General features: G+C 40.7%; 1 protein-coding gene across 5 annotated transcripts in view; it reads left to right on the forward strand.

Annotated features, from left to right (window-relative positions):
• The window catches only part of dot1l (DOT1 like histone lysine methyltransferase), a 76,053-nt gene extending 56,461 nt beyond the window's left edge, over nt 1–19,592 (forward strand). For 3 of the 5 annotated variants that reach the window (XR_010000229.1, XR_010000228.1, XR_010000231.1), the window contains exons 22-29: nt 29–178; nt 3,322–3,439; nt 3,521–4,029; nt 6,513–6,718; nt 6,807–6,871; nt 8,660–9,400; nt 11,879–12,440; nt 14,013–19,592. Coding sequence is in view for 1 of the 5 variants with exons in the window: in XM_062960096.1 (XP_062816166.1) it covers nt 29–178; nt 3,322–3,439; nt 3,521–4,029; nt 6,513–6,718; nt 6,807–6,871; nt 8,660–9,400; nt 14,013–14,020 (1,797 nt within the window). In the remaining 4 variants the exon portion in view is untranslated. The remainder of the gene's footprint in view (nt 1–28; nt 179–3,321; nt 3,440–3,520; nt 4,030–6,512; nt 6,719–6,806; nt 6,872–8,659; nt 9,401–11,878; nt 12,441–14,012) is intronic. The other 2 variants (XR_010000230.1, XM_062960096.1) reach the window with 2 other exon arrangements.
• The last annotated feature ends 983 nt before the right edge of the window (nt 19,593–20,575 follow it).

Genomic DNA, 20,575 nt, shown 5'->3' on the forward strand with positions numbered 1-20,575 from the left:
ATTTGGTCTTGGTTTGTGTGTCCCGCAGGCCTTGCGCGAGAGCCGGGCATGCGTGAGCAGCGGGGAGACCATCACCAGCCTGCCCATCAGCATCCCGCTCAGCACCGTCCAGCCCAACAAGCTCCCCGTCAGCATCCCCCTGGCCAGCGTGGTCCTCCCCAGCCGGGCCGAGAAGGTGGTGAGTAGGGTGGCCTTTTCCGTCGCCTGCCTCTCCTTTTTGCAGTGCGTATTTTGGGGATATCCCAGGCATAGTCCAGGGATATTCCTTGCATACTTTGGTGATATTTTCTGCAGACTTTTGGGGATATTTCTTGCATAGTTCAGGGATATTCCTTGCATAGTTCAGGGATATTCCTTGCATACTTTTGGGGATATTCCTTGCATACTTTGGTGATATTTTCTGCAGACTTTTGGGGATATTTCTTGCATAGTTCAGGGATATTCCTTGCATAGTTCAGGGATATTCCTTGCATACTTTTGGGGATATTCCTTGCATACTTTGGTGATATTTTCTGCAGACTTTTGGGGATATTTCTTGCATAGTTCAGGGATATTCCTTGCATAGTTCAGGGATATTCCTTGTATACTTTTGGGGATATTCCTTGCATACTTTGGTGATATTCCTTGCATACTGTAGGAATATTCCATGCATACTTTGGCGATATTTCAGTTATATTTTGGGTATATTCCATGCATATTTTTGAGGATATTCTATGCATAGTTCAGGGATATTCCTTGCATACTTTGGTGATATTCCTTGCATACTGTAGGAATATTCCATGCATACTTTGGCGATATTTCAGTTATATTTTGGGTATATTCCATGCATATTTTTGAGGATATTCTATGCATAGTTCAGGGATATTCCTTGCATACTTTTGGGGATATTCCTTGCATACTGTAGGAATATTCCATGCATACTTTGGTGATATTTCACTTATATTTTGGGTATATTCCTTGCATATTTTTGAGGATATTCTATGCATAGTTCAGGGATATTCCTTGCATACTTTTGGGGATATTCCTTGCATACTGTAGGAATATTCCATGCATACTTTGGGGATATTTCAGTTATATTTTGGGTATATTCCATGCATATTTTTGAGGATATTCTATGCATAGTTCAGGGATATTCCTTGCATACTTTTGGGGATATTCCTTGCATACTGTAGGAATATTCCATGCATACTTTGGGGATATTTCAGTTATATTTTGGGTATATTCCATGCATATTTTTGAGGATATTCTATGCATAGTTCAGGGATATTTCTTGCATACTTTTGGGGATATTCCTTGCATACTGTAGGAATATTCCATGCATACTTTGGGGATATTTCAGTTATATTTTGGGTATATTCCTTGCATATTTTTGAGGATATTCTATGCATAGTTCAGGGATATTTCTTGCATACTTTTGGGGATATTCCTTGCATACTGTAGGAATATTCCATGCATACTTTGGTGATATTTCACTTATATTTTGGGTATATTCCATGCATATTTTTGGGATATTCCTTGCATACATTTGAGAATATTCCATGCATATTTTTGGGATATTCCTTGCATACATACACATTCCTTGCATACTTTGGGGATATTCCTTGCATACTTTGTTGATATTTTCTGCATACTTTTGGGGATATTCCTTGCATACTTTGGAGATATTTCTTGCATAGTTCAGGGATATTCCTTGCATACTTTGGGGATATTTTCTGCAGACTTTTGGGGATATTCCTTGCATATTTTGGGAGATATTCCATGCATAGTTCAGGGATATTCCTTGCATACTTTGTTGATATTTCCTGCAGATTTTGGAGATTTTTCCAGCAGACTTTTGGGGATATTCCTTGCATACTTTTGAGGATATTCCTTGCATACTTTGTTGATATTTCCTGCAAACTTTTGGGGATATTCCTTGCATACTTTGTTGATATTTTCTGCAGACTTTTGGGATATTCTTTGCATATTTTGGGGATATTCCTTGCATACATTTGAGGATATTCCTTGCATACTTTGTTGATATTTCCTGCAAACTTTTGGGGATATTCCTTGCATACTTTGTTGATATTTTCTGCAGACTTTTGGGATATTCTTTGCATATTTTGGGGATATTCCTTGCATACTTTGTTGATATTTCCTGCAAACTTTTGGGGATATTCCATGCATACTTTGGGGATATTTCAGTTGTATTTTGTGTATATTCCTTGCATACTTTGTTGATATTTCCTGCAGATTTTGGAGATTTTTCCAGCAGACTTTTGGGGATATTCCTTGCATACTTTTGAGGATATTCCTTGCATACTTTGTTGATATTTCCTGCAAACTTTTGGGGATATTCCTTGCATACTTTGTTGATATTTTCTGTATACTTTTGGGGATATTCCTTGCATACTGTGGGAATACTCCATGCATACTTTGAGGATATTTCAGTTATATTTTAGGTATATTCCTTGCATACTTTGGGAATATTCTCTGTATACTTTTGTTGATATCCCATGCATAGTTCATGGATATTCTATGCATATTTTGGGATTATTATCTACATAATTTTTGGGGATATCCCATGAATAGTTCAGGGGTGTTCCTTGCATACTTTTGGTGATATTCCTTGCATATTTTGGGGATATCCCATGCATATTTCAGTTATATTTTTGGAGACATTCCATGCATAGTTCAGGGATATTCCTTCCATACTTTTGGGTATATCCCATGGATATTTTTGGGAATATTCCATGCATATTTTGTGAACATTCCCTGCATACTTTTGGAGATATCCCATGCATGGCTCAGAGATATCCCATGCATACATTTGGTAATGCTTTTCATAATAATAACAATAATAATAATAATGTTTATTTCCCACAGCTGGAATGAAACCACATTATTGTTATTATTATTATTATGATTATTGACACAAAGACATAATATGGCACAGCAAATGAGATGTACAGTAGAGTCTCACTTATCCAACACTCACTTATCCAATGTTCTGGATTATCCAACGCATTTCTGTAGTTAATGTTTTCAATATATCATGATATTTTGGTGCTAAATTTATAAATACAGTAATTACTACATAGAATTAATGTGTAATGAACTACTTTTCCTGTCAAATTTGTTGAATAACATGATGTTTTGGTGCTTAATTTGCAAAATCATAACCGATTTTGATGTTTAATAGTATTTTTCTTACTCTCTCCTTATTATCCAACATATTCACTTATCCAACATTCTGCCGGCCTGTTTATGTTGGATAAGTGAGACTCTACTGTATATGCTGGATATTATTATTATTATTATTTTTCTCCTCCTTCCCTCCAGCGGAGCACCCCCAGCCCTGTCCTCCAGAACCGCGACTCCTTTTCCACACTTGAAAAACAACATGGTGCTAATTCTCACAACGGCGCTAACCACAAGCCACTCACCTTGGCTACCTCAGGTGAGTACAGTCTCGATCTGAGCCTAGGGAAGCGGAGACCAGACCGGAGACTGGGACGTAATGATTCGCTTCTTTTTGTAGGTTTTTCGTACGTGTCTGGTTCCGGGATCCTTCCGGGCAGCCCGGCCCCGCTGAGCCACGGCATGGACCACGCGGCCCTGGAGGACGTCTCCAGCTCGGGGAGCCTCTTCACCTCCTCGGGGTCTCGCAGCTCGACGCCCATGCTGGCCATGCCCTCGCGGACCACCTCGGGGCAGAGCTCGCCGGCCCACTCGGCCAGCCCGCGCCTGAACGGGGTGCTGCAGTACGTGGAGGGGCAGAAGGCCTTCTCGGAGGGCGAGCCGGCCTTCTCGGACCCGGAGAGCGAGGGCAAGCGGAGGATCATCTTCACCCTGAGCAAGCACAGCCCGCTCTCGGCCAGCGTCCGGGTGGAGTGCGGCCCAGCCTACGCGCAGGACGGGAAGAAGCGCGGGCGGAGGAAGCGCTCGTCCGCCGGAGCTCTCAGCGTGTCGCCCAAGCGCAAATCTCTCCCCGCCGTGGCCGGGCTCTTCGCTCAGCCCTCGGGCTCTCCCTTGAATATCAACTCCATGGTGAGAACTTGGATAGTCTTTCCTTTTTTTAAAAAAAATGGTAATTTTATTGCTTGCAAGGTGTGATCTATTTCTCTCTTGTCCTCCCTTATCAGTGTGTTTTCTTTTCCAAAGCCTGTTCAGTTTGGATAAGTGAGACTCTACTGTACCGTATATACTCGAGTTTTTCAGCCCTTATTTATGAGCTGAAAGAAGCAGGCTATTGCTTGCAATATGTGATCTATTTTTCTCTTACCCTCCCTTATCACTGTGTTTTCTTTTCCAAAGACTGTTTAGTTTGGATAAGTGGGACTCTACTGTACCGTATATACTCGAGTTTTTCAGCCCTTATTTATGAGCTGAAAGAAGCAGGCTATTGCTTGCAATATGTGATCTATTTTTCTCTTACCCTCCCTTATCACTGTGTTTTCTTTTCCAAAGCCCATTTAGCTTGGATAAGTGAGACTCTACTGTACCGTATATGCTCAAGTTTTTCAGCCCTTAGTTATGAGCTGAAAAAGCCTCCCCTGGCTAATAATCGGGTCAAGGCCGCAACAAAGCAGGCTATTGCTTGCAATATGTGATCTATTTCTCTCTTTTCCTCCCTTATCAGTGTGTTTTCTTTTCCAAAGCCCGTTTAGCTTGGATAAGTGAGACTCTATTGTACGTATATACTCGAGTTTTTCAGCCCTTAGTTATGAGCTGAAAGAAGCAGGCTATTGCTTGCAATATGTGATCTATTTTTCTCTTACCCTCCCTTATCACTGTGTTTTCTTTTCCAAAGCCCGTTTAGCTTGGATAAGTGAGACTCTGCTGTACTGTATATACTCAAGTTTTTCAGCCCTTATTTATGAGCTGAAAGAAGCAGGCTATTGCTTGCAATATGTGATCTATTTCGCTCTTCTCCTCCCTTAACAGTGTGTTTTCTTTTCCAAAGCCCGTTTAGCTTGGATAAGTGAGACTCTACTGTACTGTATATACTCAAGTTTTTCAGCCCTTATTTATGAGCTGAAAGAAGCAGGGTATTGCTTGCAATATGTGATCTATTTCTCTCTTCTCCCTTATCAGTGTGTTTTCTTTTCCAAAGCCCATTTAGCTTGGATAAGTGAGACTCTACTGTACCATATATACTCAAGTTTTTCAGCCCTTATTTATGAGCTGAAAAAGCCTCCCATTGCTAATAATCGGGTCAAGGCCGCAACAAAGCAGGCTATTGCTTACAATGTGTGATCTATTTCTCTCTTCTCCTCCCTTATCAGTGTGTTTTCTTTTGCAAAGCCTGAAAGCTATTGCTTGCAATGTGTGATCTATTTCTCTCTTCTCCTCCCTTATCAGTGTGTTTTCTTTTGCAAAGCCTGCAGGCTATTGCTTGCAATGTGTGATCTATTTCTCTCTTCTCCTCCCTTATCAGTGTGTTTTCTTTTGCAAAGCCTGCAGGCTATTGCTTGCAAGGTGTGATCTATTTCTCTCTTGTCCTCCCTTATCAGTGTGTTTTCTTTTGCAAAGCCTGCAGGTTATTGCTTGCAAGGTGTGATCTATTTCTCTCTTCTCCTCCCTTATCAGTGTGTTTTCTTTTCCAAAGCCTCCCTCGCTCTTAATCAAGGGAATGTTTTGAAAAGAGAAAGACACCCTTGCAAGTCAGGAAGAAGAAAAATATACAGTACCTTATATACTCAAGTTTTTCAGCCCTTATTTATGAGCTGAAAAAGCCTCCCCTTGCTAATAATCGGGTCAAGGCCGCAACAAAGCTTCCATAAGATTAATGAATATATATATTTCTTCTTCCTGACTTGCAAGGGCGTCTTTCCCTTTTCAAAACATTCCCTTAAGACCGAGGGAGGCTTTGAAAAAGAAAACACACTGATAAGGGAGGAGAAGAGAGAAATAGATCACATATTGCAAGCAATAGCCTGCAGGCTTTGAAAAAGAAAACGCACAGATAAGGGAGGAGAAGAGAGAAATAGATCACATATTGCAAGCAATAGCCTGCAGGCTTTGAAAAAGAAAACACACAGATAAGGGAGGAGAAGAGAGAAATAGATCACATATTGTTCTTTTGATCTTGTTTAATGTATATTTTCTTTTATTGTGTTGTTTAATGTGCTATGATTTGTTGTTCTATTATATTTTGTTGTATTGTATTGTTCTGGGCATGGCCCCATGTAAGCCGCCCCGAGTCCCCGTTGGGGAGATGGTGGCAGGGTATAAATAAAGTTTATTATTATTATAATTATTATATTGCAAGCAATAGCCTGCAGGCCTTGCAAAAGAAAACACACTGATAAGGGAGGAGAAGAGAGAAATAGATCACACATTGCAGGCAACACGGTGGCTTATCTTCGAGTATATACAATAAATAATAATAATTATTAATATTAATTATTATTATTCTTTCTCCGCTTGCCCTCCCACCTCCCTGATCCTTAACACATTTATTTCTTCTCTCTCTCTCTCTCTCTCTCCATCCCTTTTATTATTATTTCTTTCTTGTCCTTTTCCTTCAGGTCAGTAACATTAACCAGCCTTTAGAAATAACGGCCATTTCTTCCCCCGAAACCTCCCTGAAGAATTCTCCTGTTCCGTACCAGGACAACGACCAGCCGCCGGTGCTGAAGAAGGAGAAGCCCCTTCCCCAGGCCAACGGCATCCACTACTCGCCCCTCACGTCCGACGAGGAGCAGGCCTCCGAGGACGACCGGAACAGCGCCAGGTGAACGGCAACACTCGGAATCTCCTCCTACCGATCATTCCAGGATCACGTCTTTGATCAACGACTCATTCCCTTTATTTCCCCCCAGGATCGAGAGGAAGATCGCGACGATCTCGCTGGAAAGCAAATCCCCGCAAAAGTCGATGGAAAACAGTAAGTTTGGGGGTCGTCGTTTGCCGGGTTCGGGGTTTTGGTAAATACAGGTCTTCTTCATGGTCCCTGTGAAATACGCACCTGTGGGATCTCCGATTCTGATTGAAAAGCCTTTATTTTATTCGGAACTCTCCTTTCAGCCCTTGGGCTACTTTGGATATTATTATTATTATTTTAAATACATTTTATTGGTATCTATAATAATTCAGTAACAACGAAAGAGTGAGAACAATGAATTTTGACAGAAAGTGAAGAAAAAGAAGGGAGAGAAAGAAAAAGAAGAAAAGAAAAAGAAAAAAATAGGAAAAAGAAAAAAAGAATATATATATATACACACACATACATATATATATATATATATATATATATATATATATATATACATACATACATACATACACATATGCATATATAAATGATAAAAATGACTTCCATCTTCACCTTTGCGTTTCCCATTCTATATAAACGAAAGAGGGTGATACAAAAAAACACATTATTATTATTATTATTATATCCCACTTTCTCCTAAAGGAGACCCAAGGTGGAACACAATAATAATAATAATAATAATAATAATAATAGACACTTGGGAAGTGTTCGACTTGTGATTTTGTGATACGAAATCCAGCATATCTGTCTTGTTTGTTGTGTCATAAATAATAATAATAATAATTGTCCTAGACACTTGGGAAGTGTTTGACGTGTGATTTTGTGATATGAAATCCAGCATCTCTATCTTGTTTGCTGTGTCATAATAATAATGATAATAATGATAATAATAATAATAAATCACAAGTCAAACACTTCCCAAGTGTCTAGGGCTGTGTGATGTATTTTCGGATGATGCGTGCAGATCCCAGTCGGGTGGCCTTTTGCATTTGGCAGATCGTAATTTTGTCAGTTGTTATTACTTTATATGTGCCAGTGGCCACGTGATCTTGGAGTTGTCTACGGACATGCAGATCAATAGGTACCACTCAATATAGTCTTGCTGGCCACGTGACTTTGGAGGTGTCTACGGACAACGCCGACTCTTTGGTGTAGAAATGGAGATGAGCACCAACCCCGAGTCGGACACGACTGGCCTTAACCTCAGGGGAAACCTTTACCTTTTATTATTATTATTATTATTGATTTTTGGATCTCATTCAGTTAGGAGATACATGTATCAAGTAGACATGTCCAAAAAATCGTTTTGAATCGTATATCGGAATTATTTCGGATTGTTCTCGCTTTTTGAGACGCATTCCGAGACATTGTCTCACAGCGCAACCAGCAATGGAATTCGAACCATTGTTGGCCCATTCTCTAATTGTCTCTTAATGTTTCATTAATTCCCCCCCCCCCAATTTTTTTTAAAATATATTTTTTAAAAATATTTTTTTTTCTGCAACCTACCTTGAATGGGAGCTTAGCGCAGTCTAACATGGCTGCCCGGCCTATCAGAAGCTTCCACGATGGACGCAAAGGTGGGGGCTAACGTCCTCTCACATGGAAGATTGCCATACAAGCCCGGTGTGTAGCGATTGCGCATGCGCGTCTGCCATTTTAGAAACATTAGGGTCATTACGAATTTTCGGAAATATCCGAAATTTTTGGGTGAAAAAATCGGAACTACTTTCTATATCGAAGCTCCAGCGCCCCCTACTTTAGAAACGAGAATTGAAACATTTTTTTTCATCGATCGGACAAGCCTAGTATCAAGGTATTTATTTCCCGCTGCTTTAATGAGGATAGAAAGGCCTCCATCTTTGAGAGTCTCTCTCTGTTTCTTTGCTTGAACAACAGGCCTCACGTTAGCCGGGCGGAAGCAGTCCGGCGAGAGCGTGAACAGCAGCAAGTGGAAGTCGACCTTCTCGCCCATCTCGGACCTCAACCTGACCAAGACGCTGGACAGTCCCTTGCAGGCGATGCCGCTGAACCAGAACTCCCTCTTCGCCGGGTTCAGGCCGTCCGCGGAGGACGGCGCGACCGGAGACGCCAAGGCCGCCCTGAGGAAGCACGTCTCTGACCAGAACGGGTTTGCTTACAACGGCGGGCTCTCGGAGGTCAATTTGCACGGCTTTATCGACGGCGCCGGGTTGTCGCAGAAGAGCCTCGACGTGGTGCAACGGGCCTCCGAGACAAACCCGTTCCTGAGCAAAAGCCTGGGGAAAGACGGCCACGAGCTCCGCCAGGCCAGCAAAGCCGGGAAAGGACGGGAGCGGGACGTGGTGGAGTTCAAGAACGGGCACAACCTCTTCATCGCCGCCGCCCCCTCCGGCGGGCTCCTCAACGGCAAAGGACTCTCTCCTTCCGGGGGGTCGCCCGTCGTGGTCTCCTCCGCCGCCGTGGCCCAGGCGCACCACTCGTTCCTGAACTCGCCGTTCCCCCTGGGGCCCATGGTGACCAACCCCTCGGTACTCCAGTCCTTGTTTAACTCGATGCCGGCCGCCGGCCTGGTCCACGTCTCCTCGGCCACCACCCGCCTGACCAACTCCCACCCCATGGGGGGCTTCTCTCCCGGGGTGACGGGCGGAACAGTCGGAGGTAGGTCGGGCGTCCCGGGTGACCGTGGTGCAGGGTCCTAGCGTGGGAAATATTTTCTTACTTCAGGGAATTCTGTTTACAAAATTCGATTCTCCATCGTGGTCTCTGTGAAATGTGCACCTATGTCGTTTCTTGTGTATCCACGAATAATAATAATATAATGATAATAACATAATGATAATAATGATGATAATATAATGATAGTAATATAATGATAATGATAATAACATGATGATGGTGATAATATAATGATAATGACATAATGATGTAATGATAACGATGGTGATGATGATAATATAATGATAATAATATAATGATCATGATAATAACATAATGATAATAATGATGATGGTGGTGATGATAATATAATGATAGTAATATAATGATAATGATAATAACATGATGATGGTGATAATATAATGATAATGACGTAATGATGTAATGATAACGATGGTGATGATGATAATATAATGATAATAATATAATGATCATGATAATAACATAATGATAATAATGATGATGGTGGTGATGATAATATAATGATAGTAATATAATGATAATGATAATAACATGATGATGATGATAATATAATGATAATGACATAATGATGTAATGATAACGATGGTGATGATAATATAATGATAGTAATATAATGATCATGATAATAACATAATGATAATAATGATGATGGTGGTGATGATAATATAATGATAGTAATATAGTGATAATGATAATAACATAATGATGATAATAATAATAATATAATGATAATGATATAATGATGTAATGATAATGATGGTGATGATGATAATATGATAGTAATATAATGATCATGATAATAACATAATGATAATGATAATAATAATATAATGATAATAATGTAATGATAATAATATAATGATAATGATGCTAAGGATGATAATGATAATGATGGTGATGATAATATAATGATAATAATATAATGATAATGATAATAACATAATGATGATAATAATATGATAATGACATAATGATGTAATGATAATGATGGTGATGATGATAATATAATGATAGTAATATAATGATAATGATAATAACATAATAATGATAATAATAATAATATAATGATAATAATGTAATGATAATAATATGAAAATAATATAATGATGGTAAGGATGATAATGATAATTATATAATGATGATGGAAATGATGATAATAATATGATCATGATAATAACAATATAATGATAATAATAATGTAATGATGATGATAATATAATAATGATCATGATAATAACAATAATATAACGATCATGATAATAACAATAATATAATGATGATAATAATATAATGATAATAATATAATAATGGTCATGATAATAACAATAATATGATAATGATAATATTAATATGATGATGATGATATAATGATAATAATATAATGATAATATAATGATGGTAATGATAATGATAATATAATAACAATAATGATAATAATAATAATAATAATAATATAATGATGATGGTAGTGATGATGATGATAATAATAATAATAATAATATAATGATGATGATAATATAATAACGATCATGATAACAATAATGTAATGATTACGATAATGTGGTGATGATGATAATATAATGATAATTATAATAATATAATAATGATAATAATTTAAGGATGATAATACATAATTTAATGATAATGATGACAATGATAATATAATGATGATGATATTGATATAATGATAATGATGACAATGATAATATTTATATAATGATGATGATAATATAATGATGATAATAATGATAATAGTAATATAATATAATATAATGATGATGATAACGATAATATTAATATAATGATAATGATGACAATGATAAGAATATTAATATGATGATGATAATATAATGATGATAATGATATTAATTTAATCATAATGACAATGATAATAATATAATGATATGATGATGATAATAAGAATATTAATATAATGATGATGATATGATAATAATATGATAATGATCATAATAATATAATATAATGATAATAATAATATGATGATGATGATGGAGGGAGTCGGGACACGGTCCCAGAAGAAGGTTTTCTGCACGGTTTTAGACAAATGCAGCCACAAAATCCCCAACGTCCCCCATCAACCCGCCCCGCCGAGGGTCCCCCAAAGTTGTAGGGGGGTCGATGTGTGTGTGGATGTGTGCGTGTGAAGTAAGGGAAGTGCGGGATGTGTGTGTTGTATGGGTGGGTCACGTTGAGAGTCCGTCCGCCGGGACCCAGTCGGAGGCAGGTAAGTGCCTCTCCCCCGCCATTGCCGCCCCCCATTTGCCTGCCGCCATGACGGTTCGGTTTTGGTTTGCTTGCTTTTTATGCCTGTCGGTCGATCCATTTGTATTATTATTATTATTTTCCTCGATGGGCTTCTTTTTTCTCTCTGCTGAGGATTTTGTTTCCTTTTGTTCTGTTTCTCTCTCCTGTTTGCAGGTATTTTTAACCATGTGGTGCCTCCCGCTTCCTCCTCCTCTCCCTCTATATCCGCCGCCTCTTTTGCTCCCTCCGTATCCGCGTCTTCCTTCGCTCCCTCCGTATCCGTGTCTTTTGCTCCCTCCGTATCCGCAACCTCCTTCGCTCCCTCCGTATCCGCCGTGCTCGGCTTGAATGTTTTGCCGGTAGCCCCGCCCGCCAACGAGGACCTCCGCGTCCCCGCTCCCCCCAACGTCTCCCTCCTCACCCCGCACCCCGAGTCCCTCCTCTTCCCCGGTCTCTCCGCCCTCCCGCCCTCCTCTTCCTCCTCCGCCGCTAACTCCGCTTTGTCTGTCAAACTAGCGTCACTCCAGCACAAAACCTCCCGCCCTTCCTTCACCGTCCACCACCCGCCTCTGCCTCGCTTGGCCCCGGCCGCGGCCCCCCCACAGACCGCCCCGGCCGCGATGTGGGTCGCCCTGGGCACGCAGCCGCCTTACGCCTCGCACCTGCCGGGGGTTAAGCCGCGGTAAGGATGGCCGACCCCCCGCCGGGACCCCCCGAGTCGCCAGTGCTCCGCAAGGTAAGGCCGGTCTGGAGTGAGTGAGTGAGCCTGTGAGTGCGAATCATAAAATCCCAGCGTTGGAAGTCTTGTCCTGTCCGACTCCCTGGAGATACAATCCAAGCCCTCCCGACAGTTGGTCATCCAACCTCATAAGCATTAGAAGGCTCATGAAGGTCGTCGTCCCATCCAACGCCCTGGAGACACAATCCAAGCCCTCCCGACAGATGACCATCCAACCTCATAAGCATTAGAAGGCTCATGGAAAAATAAGACTAGAGAATCATAGAATCCTAGCGTTGGAGTAGACCATCCGTCTGACCCCCTGGAGACACAATCCAAGCCCTCCCGAGAGATGACCATCCAACCTCATAAGCATTAGAAGGTTCATGGGGGTTGTCGTCCCATCCGACCCCCTGGGGACACAATCCAAGCCCTCCCGAGAGATGGCCATCCAACCTCATAAGGATTAGAAGGCTCATGGGGGTTGTCGTCCCATCCGACCCCCTGGTGACACAATCCAATCCCTCCCGACAGATGGCCATCCAATCTCAACAGCATTAGAAGGCTCATGGGGGTCGTTGTCCGATCCAACCCCCAGGAGACACAATCCAATCCCTCCCAACAGATGGCCATACAACCTCAACAGCATTAGAAGGCTCATGGGGGTTGTCGTCCCATCCGACCCCCTGGAGACCCAATCCAAGCCCTCCCAACAGATGGCCACCCAACCTCATAGGCATTACCAGGCTCATGGAGAAATAGAGCTAGAGAATCATAGAATCCTAGCATTGGAATAAGTCACAAGTGTCGTCCCGTCCGACCCCCTTCTGCCAGGCAGGGAGACCCAATCCAATCCTTCCTGAGAGACGGCCACCCAACCTCTGTTTGGGATGCTCCGGTGGGTTATGGAAGAACAAAAAATAAGTTTATTTCAGGCACAGAGCTTGGTGGTTACAATATTGCTTCTCAGGGTTAAACTTTCTTAATCAGTTGCACATATGACGAATACTCTTCCAAATACTTTCTCCTTTCCTTTCCCAACCAAAACTACTGACTGATCACTTTGGATCTAACTGGGATTACTTTCCCTTCCTACTCAGACTCTATAAATAAACCTAAACAAGTCACTTAACATGCTTAATTCAACACTACTAGAGATCTGAGTTTCCCTGGTTTCCCTAACCTGGAACCAGTGGTCTTCCCTGTGACTAAAAATCACAGACTAAACTGTTTTTTAAAACATTCCCTCCTTTTCTTCCAAACGGCGGTTGGCTCCGCCCTCGTTGCTATGGTAACCTGCCTCAAGATGCTGAGCTGGTTACCATCCCCCACGCAGTGGTAACTAATACTTACCCTTTTAAACATAGTTAAACATGGCTTTTAAAACGAAATTAAACATGACATCTTTAAATTAAAATGAAAACACACTTCTTTACAGAGCAATTACAGGTTTTCCCCATTATAGGCAGTAAGACCACCTAAAGCTTCTGCTCAACGCTCCCTGATTGGGTCGTGATGACGTGGTCGTCGGCGTAGAGGAAACTCTTTTTCCCTTTTTTAACGGCATTTTTTCTCGCTTTCCCGTTGCAGGTAACTAAGACTTCTACCTCAACCCAACGTTGACCTATGCAAGGACGACCGGGACCAACGTCTTCTCAGCTTCCACCGAAGGTGCTGTTTTGCTTCGGCAGCTATCCAAGCGTTTCTCCTTCCCTTCCTTCCTTCCTTTTTTTCGTTCTTCCTCGGTGTGTTTCTTTTACTACTGGACAGAAAACAATCATAAAAAAATGAGAAAAAATTCTACTGTGAATCTTAAGTTAAATATATAAAGATATATATATAAATATATATATTCCAAGTTCAGAATGCGTAGGATCCGCCTCCGGTTTGTTACTGTCGATAGATTTAGATATTTATATATCTATATATATATTTTTAAAAGGTGTCAAACACACACGGGCGCGGCGTTATTTTTTGCGGGGAGTCGGTCCGAAGGAAGGCGATTGAGCATGCTCGGTTTTTTTATTATTATTATTATTATTATTTCGGGGTGGAAATAAATGACTGGCACACCAGCAGAGACGTCACAAAAAAATAATAAAAAGGCTTTCTTGTGGTGCTATCGACTTCCAGCAGGAACTGTGCCTGTCCGGTTTCAGAAATGTGGTGCTTTTACTTGGTTTTTTAAAAAAAAAATATGGCGAAAAGTGAGGCTGACGTTGTTTTGTTGTGTATTTATTCCCGAACGGCGCAAAATGGAGCAAAAACGAGAGTTTCTCCTATTGCGTCCTTCGCTAACTGGTCCGGACTCCGACGTAATTCCGATTCCAAAGGGGATAATAAATGCATGGATATATATTTATGTGTATTTATTCCCGAACGGCGCAAAATGGAGTAAAAATGATAGTTTCTCCTATTGCGTCCTTCGCTAACTGGTCCGGACGCTGACGTAATTCCGATTCCAAAGGGGATAATAAATGCATGGATATGTATTTACGTGTATTTATTCCCGAACGGCGCAAAATGGAGCAAAAACGATAGCTTCTCCTATTGCGTCTTTCACTAAATGGTCCGGACATCGACGTAATTCCGATTCCAAAGGGGATAATAAATGCATGGATATATATTTATGTGTATTTATTCCTGAACGGCGCAAAATGGAGCAAAAACGATAGTTTCTCCTATTGCGTTCTTCGCTAACTGGTCTGGACGTCGACGTAATTCCGATTCCAACGGGGATAATAAATTCATGGATATATATTATTATTATTATTATTATTATTATTATTAACTTTATTTTTGTACCCCGCCTTCATCTCCCCATAGGGACTCGAGGCACCTAACATGGGGCCAAACAAGTATAATACAACAAAATAAAATATATACAAGAGACACAACAACACCCGGTAAAAATGCTTATACAATAACATAGTGAAACTAAACATAATTAATAATAATAATAATAATAATAAAACTTTATTTATACCCCGCCAACATCTCTCTGCGGGGACTCGTAACAGTAATATAATAAAACGAGAGTATTTCTTCGACCTTGAGGACCCTTCTTCTTCGCCGCTTTTTTACAAATTCTTTCCGATTTTCTGCACCTGATTCTCTCCCCAATCAGAAGCAGACTTATATTTCTGTCTAAACTAATGTTATCATAGGTTGCTAAACTCCTCTCCTTAACTGCGGGGTATAAATAAAGTTAATTTTATATATATATATATCTTAATTCTGGTTCAGTCGGGAGAATATTCATGGTGCTTGTTTGTGACTCGAAATATTCGGGCACCCAGGTGCGTCTTAACAGGGGTGCCTCTGCCTTAGGCGGAGTCGAAACCATCACCCCTTTGGACTTCGGTGCTCATCGTCCCCAAAATGCGTTTCCCGAAATCCCCAGACTTCGTCGGCGGGTGCGAAACATCACAATTGAGGGAACTCCGGAAACTCGGTGGACGAAAACAGCCCCAAAGCTGCTTACAACACATTTGGACTCTGCTCGTTGAGTCCAGTTTGGGGTCTTCCTTGTGTTCTAGAGCTCCCATTCGTTGGGGACGCTGGGTGTTGCACTCCATGGTATTTTAGTTCCCTTTATTTAATGTCGACCGCTCCTTTTGGATACTTGATTGTTGCGGAAAAGCGTTCGGCTCCTACAATGTTTTGTCCTTTTGCTGGTTCTTTGCTTTGCTTTTTGGTCTCGCTTTGGCGCCGTTTCTTTGCTTTGCTTTGTTGTCGCGGCGATTGAATCGTTTCTATGAGGGTCGGGCTTCCGTCTCCACTTTCCCACAAAGCCCGGTGTGTTTTATTTAATGTTGACCGGAAAAGCGTTCGGATCCTACAATGTTTTCTCCTTTTGCCGGTTCGTTGCTTTGCTTTTTGGTCTCGCTTTGGCGCCGTTTCTTTGCTTTTTTGTCTCAGCTATTGAATCGACCGCTCCTTTTGGATACTCGATTGCTGCAGAAAAGTGTTCAGCTCCCACGAAGTTTTCTCCTCTTGTCGGATCTTTGCTTTGCTTTTTTGTCTCGCTTTGGCGCTGTCTGGTGATTGAATTGTTTCTATGATGGTCAGGCTTCCGTCTCCACTTTCCCAAAAAGCCCGGTGTGTTTTATTTAATGTTGACCGCTCTTTTTGGATACTTGATTGCTGCGGAAAAGCATTCGGCTCCCGTGACGTTTTCTCCTCTTGCCGGTTCTTTGCTTTGCTTTTTGGTCTCGCTTTGGCGCATTTTCTTTGCTTTTTGGTCTCGGCTATTGAATTGACCGTTCCTTTCGGATACTTGATCGCTGCCGAAAAGCGTTCGGCTCCCACGACTTTTTCTCCTCTTGCCGGTTCATTGCTTTGCTTTTTGGTCTCGCTTTGGCACCATCTGGTGATTGAATCATTTCTATGAGGGTCAGGCTTCCGTCTTCACTTTCCCACAAAGCCCGGTGTGTTTTATTTAACGTTGACTGCTCTTGTTGGATACTTGATTGCTGCGGAAAAGCATTTGGCTCCTACGACGTTTTCTCCTCTTGCCGGTTCTTTGCTTTGCTTTTTGGTCTCGCTTTGGCGCATTTTCTTTGCTTTGCTTTTTTGTCTCAGCGATTGAATCGACCGCTCCCTTTGGATACTCGATTGCTGCAGAAAAGCATTCGGCTCCCGCGACGTTTTCTCCTCTTGCCGGTTCTTTGCTTTGCTTTTCGGTCTCGCTTTGGCGCCGTTCCTTTGCTTTGCTTTTTTGGCTCGCTTTGGCACCGTTTTTGTATCGCACTTAATATACTTTCTTTTTTAAAAAAAGAAGTAATTTGTGACCTGTGATCGGTGTACAAAATTAGTGTTTTTTTAAAGGCAGTGCTGATTATTTTTTAGTGACAGATTTTTTTAATACACACACACATATATATAAGGTGCGCTAACGCTTTTGGGATTCAAACCAGGAAGCTTGGCTTTATTTATTCGAACCTGCACTCGATCCTCGATCGGCCGTGATAACGCAATAATCGGTGTCATTTTAGCCATCTTAACGGTGCTCCCGTGTTGTACAACGTACCAGGAATCACATCACAAAGAAATAAGCTCTGAAGCTGTGTTTGCTGATCGAATCTCGGCGAGCACGGATTCGGGAAAGACCAGACAAATGAGATTTGTCTCGTTTTTCCCTTTTAGTGCAGCTGGGAATCAAATTCAAGGAGGGTTGAAAAGCTTCTCGCGTCCCGTTCAAATGGGCGAAAGATCTTCAAGATCCCGCATCTTAAAAACAATGTTGGTGCTACGTACACAATACTGGTTTTACAACCCAGCCTCCTGCTAGGACCGGGTGCTAAAATATACGGGCGAGGATATGTCTCGTCTTTTCGTTTTTCTTGTCGGGTCGTACCACGTTTTTTTGACTCCTTCAACAACTTAACCCTCACCCTCTTCTTTCTGGTGCACAACATGGTGCTATGGGTTGTGTGTTTGCCTGTCCGGTGTGGGATCTTGCCTTCTCCGTGGCTGTTTTCGGGCGTTGCCGCAGACCATCTCCCATCCCTTGCCATTTTTATCAACACAAGCAAAGGTGTTATTGAAGGTTCTCGTGGCTGAAATCAGCAGAATTGCGGTGAGTTTTCTGTGTCTGGGCATGTTCCGGAAGCATTCTCTCCTGACGTTTCGCCCACATCGATAGATACGATATCCGCTGTGCGTCTTACCCAAGCATCCCCCACGTACCTGTCCTTTTCCATCCAAACCATGAGTCCTCTTCATCCTTTCCAATGAAATGGCGAATTATAATTTTTACACGCTGGTTTAGTGACTCGTCGTACCGTGAGATAGATTTTGATAATTCTTCGATGGTTAAGAAAGGGCTAAATTGAGACACATTCGCCTTCGGTCTCAATTTACCGACAAACATAATAAACACACACTTCCCAGCTATCGGCTGAAACCAGCGACACATGAATTTATTAAAGTAAAAAACGTCGATCATGTCGGATGCTTAAATGTTACGCTCCGGCGAGACTATGTAAATAGTGTATATTAATTCAATAAAGATAAGAACCGCTGGTTTCAGCCGATAACTGGGAAGTGTGCATTTATTTCTGTGCGAGGGTTAAATTGAGACACATTCGCCTTCAGTCTCAATTTACCGACAAACATAATAAACACACACTTCCCAGCTATCAGCTGAAACCAGCGGCACATGAATTTATTAAAGTAAAAAACGTCGATCATGTCGGATGCTTAAATGTTACGCTCCGGCGAGACTATGTAAATAGTGTGTATATTAATTCAATAAAGATAAGAACCGCTGGTTTCAGCCGACAACTGGGAAGTGTGCATTTATTTCTGTGTGAGGGTTAAATTGAGACACATTCGCCTTCAGTCTCAATTTACCGACAAACATAATAAACACACACTTCCCAGCTATCAGCTGAAACCAGCGGCACATAAATTTATTGAAGTAAAAACGTCGATCATGTCGGATGCTTAAATGTTACGCTCCGGCGAGACTATGTAAATAGTGTATATTAATTCAATAAAGATAAGAGCCGCTGGTTTCAGCCAACAACTGGGACTAAGATTGCTAGATCGCCAGAGAAGAAGGTAAATTGAGACAGAATGTGAATGTGTCTCAATTTAACCCTCTCTTGACAAATCTGTTTTCTCTGCGCGAGAATCGGTCGGCGACAGGAACGAACTGCTGCTCAGGAATTCGTTTGTAAGATACGTATAAATATATCTGTACAAAAGAGAAAGGAATTTGTGTGTAAATGGATCAAAGGGAGTACAAAGGGTGATGAATTATGGGAGTATTTTCTTTCATTATTATTATTATTTTGTACCCCATGGAAATGAGCTTTATTTAAAACCCAACAGCAGCGTTCTTTCGATTTTTGTCTCGTTCTTTTCCGATTCCGCTCCCATCCCTTTGTTTCGCCCGTCATTCTTCCATGTCGAGCTCACACGCGTGTGTGTATATATGTAATGATGATATTAATGATGATGATGATAATAATTATCTATATATATTTTTTCCTGGTCCTTTGCACCGCAAAGTTGTTTTCCTTCCGTTCTAACCTCCGCTCCGGAATAATCGCCTTCCACTATCTCACCTTGGTTTGTAATTTTTTGGGGGGAAAAAGGCTTTGGAGTTTTTGTCTTTATATTAAAACGAAATGTATGTATTTTAATACACCGTAAACCCATGGCGTGTGCTTCTGTCTTTTTCCGAGTTTGGTTTCGTTTACCCCACTTCGAAGGGGACTCGGGGTGGGCTTACAACAGGCAGCAATTCTATACCATTATTATTATTATTATTATTATTATTATTATTATTATTATTATTATTTCACTGGCCTTACAACAGGCAGCAATCTGATGCCAGTGTTGTTGTTATTATTATTCCACTGGCCTTACAACAGGCAGCAATTCTATACCATTATTATTATTATTATTATTATTATTATTATTATTTCACTGGCCTTACAACAGGCAGCAATTCGATGTCATTATTATTATTACTAACTTTACAACAGGCAGCAATCTGATGCCATTGTTGTTGTTATTATTATTTCACTGGCCTTACAACAGGCAGCAATTCTATACCATTATTATTATTATTATTATTATTATTATTATTATTATTATTATTATTATTATTTCATTGGCCTTACAACAGGCAGCAATTCGATGCCATTATTATTATTATTATTATTATTATTTCACTGGCTTTACAACAGGCAGCAATTCTATATTATTATTATTATTATTATTATTATTATTATTTCACTGGCCTTACAACAGGCAGCAATTCTATGCCATTATTATTATTATTATTATTATTATTATTATTATTATTATTATTATTTCACTGGCCTTACAACAGGCAGCAATTCAATGCCATTATTATTATTATTTATTTCACTAGCCTTACAACAGGCAGCAATCTGATGCCATTATTATTATTATTATTATTATTATTATTATTATTATTTCACTGGCTTTACAACAGGCAGCAATTCTATATTATTATTATTATTATTTCACTGGCCTTACAACAGACAGCAATTCTATAACATTATTATTATTATTATTATTATTATTTCACTGGCCTCGAAGAGTCAGAAGGCACCCCCAAAGGCCATCTAGTCCAGCTCTAGGATCCACATCACAGTCACTGCACCAAAGGC

This window comes from Anolis carolinensis, unplaced genomic scaffold (assembly GCF_035594765.1).
Source record: "Anolis carolinensis isolate JA03-04 unplaced genomic scaffold, rAnoCar3.1.pri scaffold_7, whole genome shotgun sequence".
Taxonomy (NCBI): domain Eukaryota; kingdom Metazoa; phylum Chordata; class Lepidosauria; order Squamata; family Dactyloidae; genus Anolis; species Anolis carolinensis.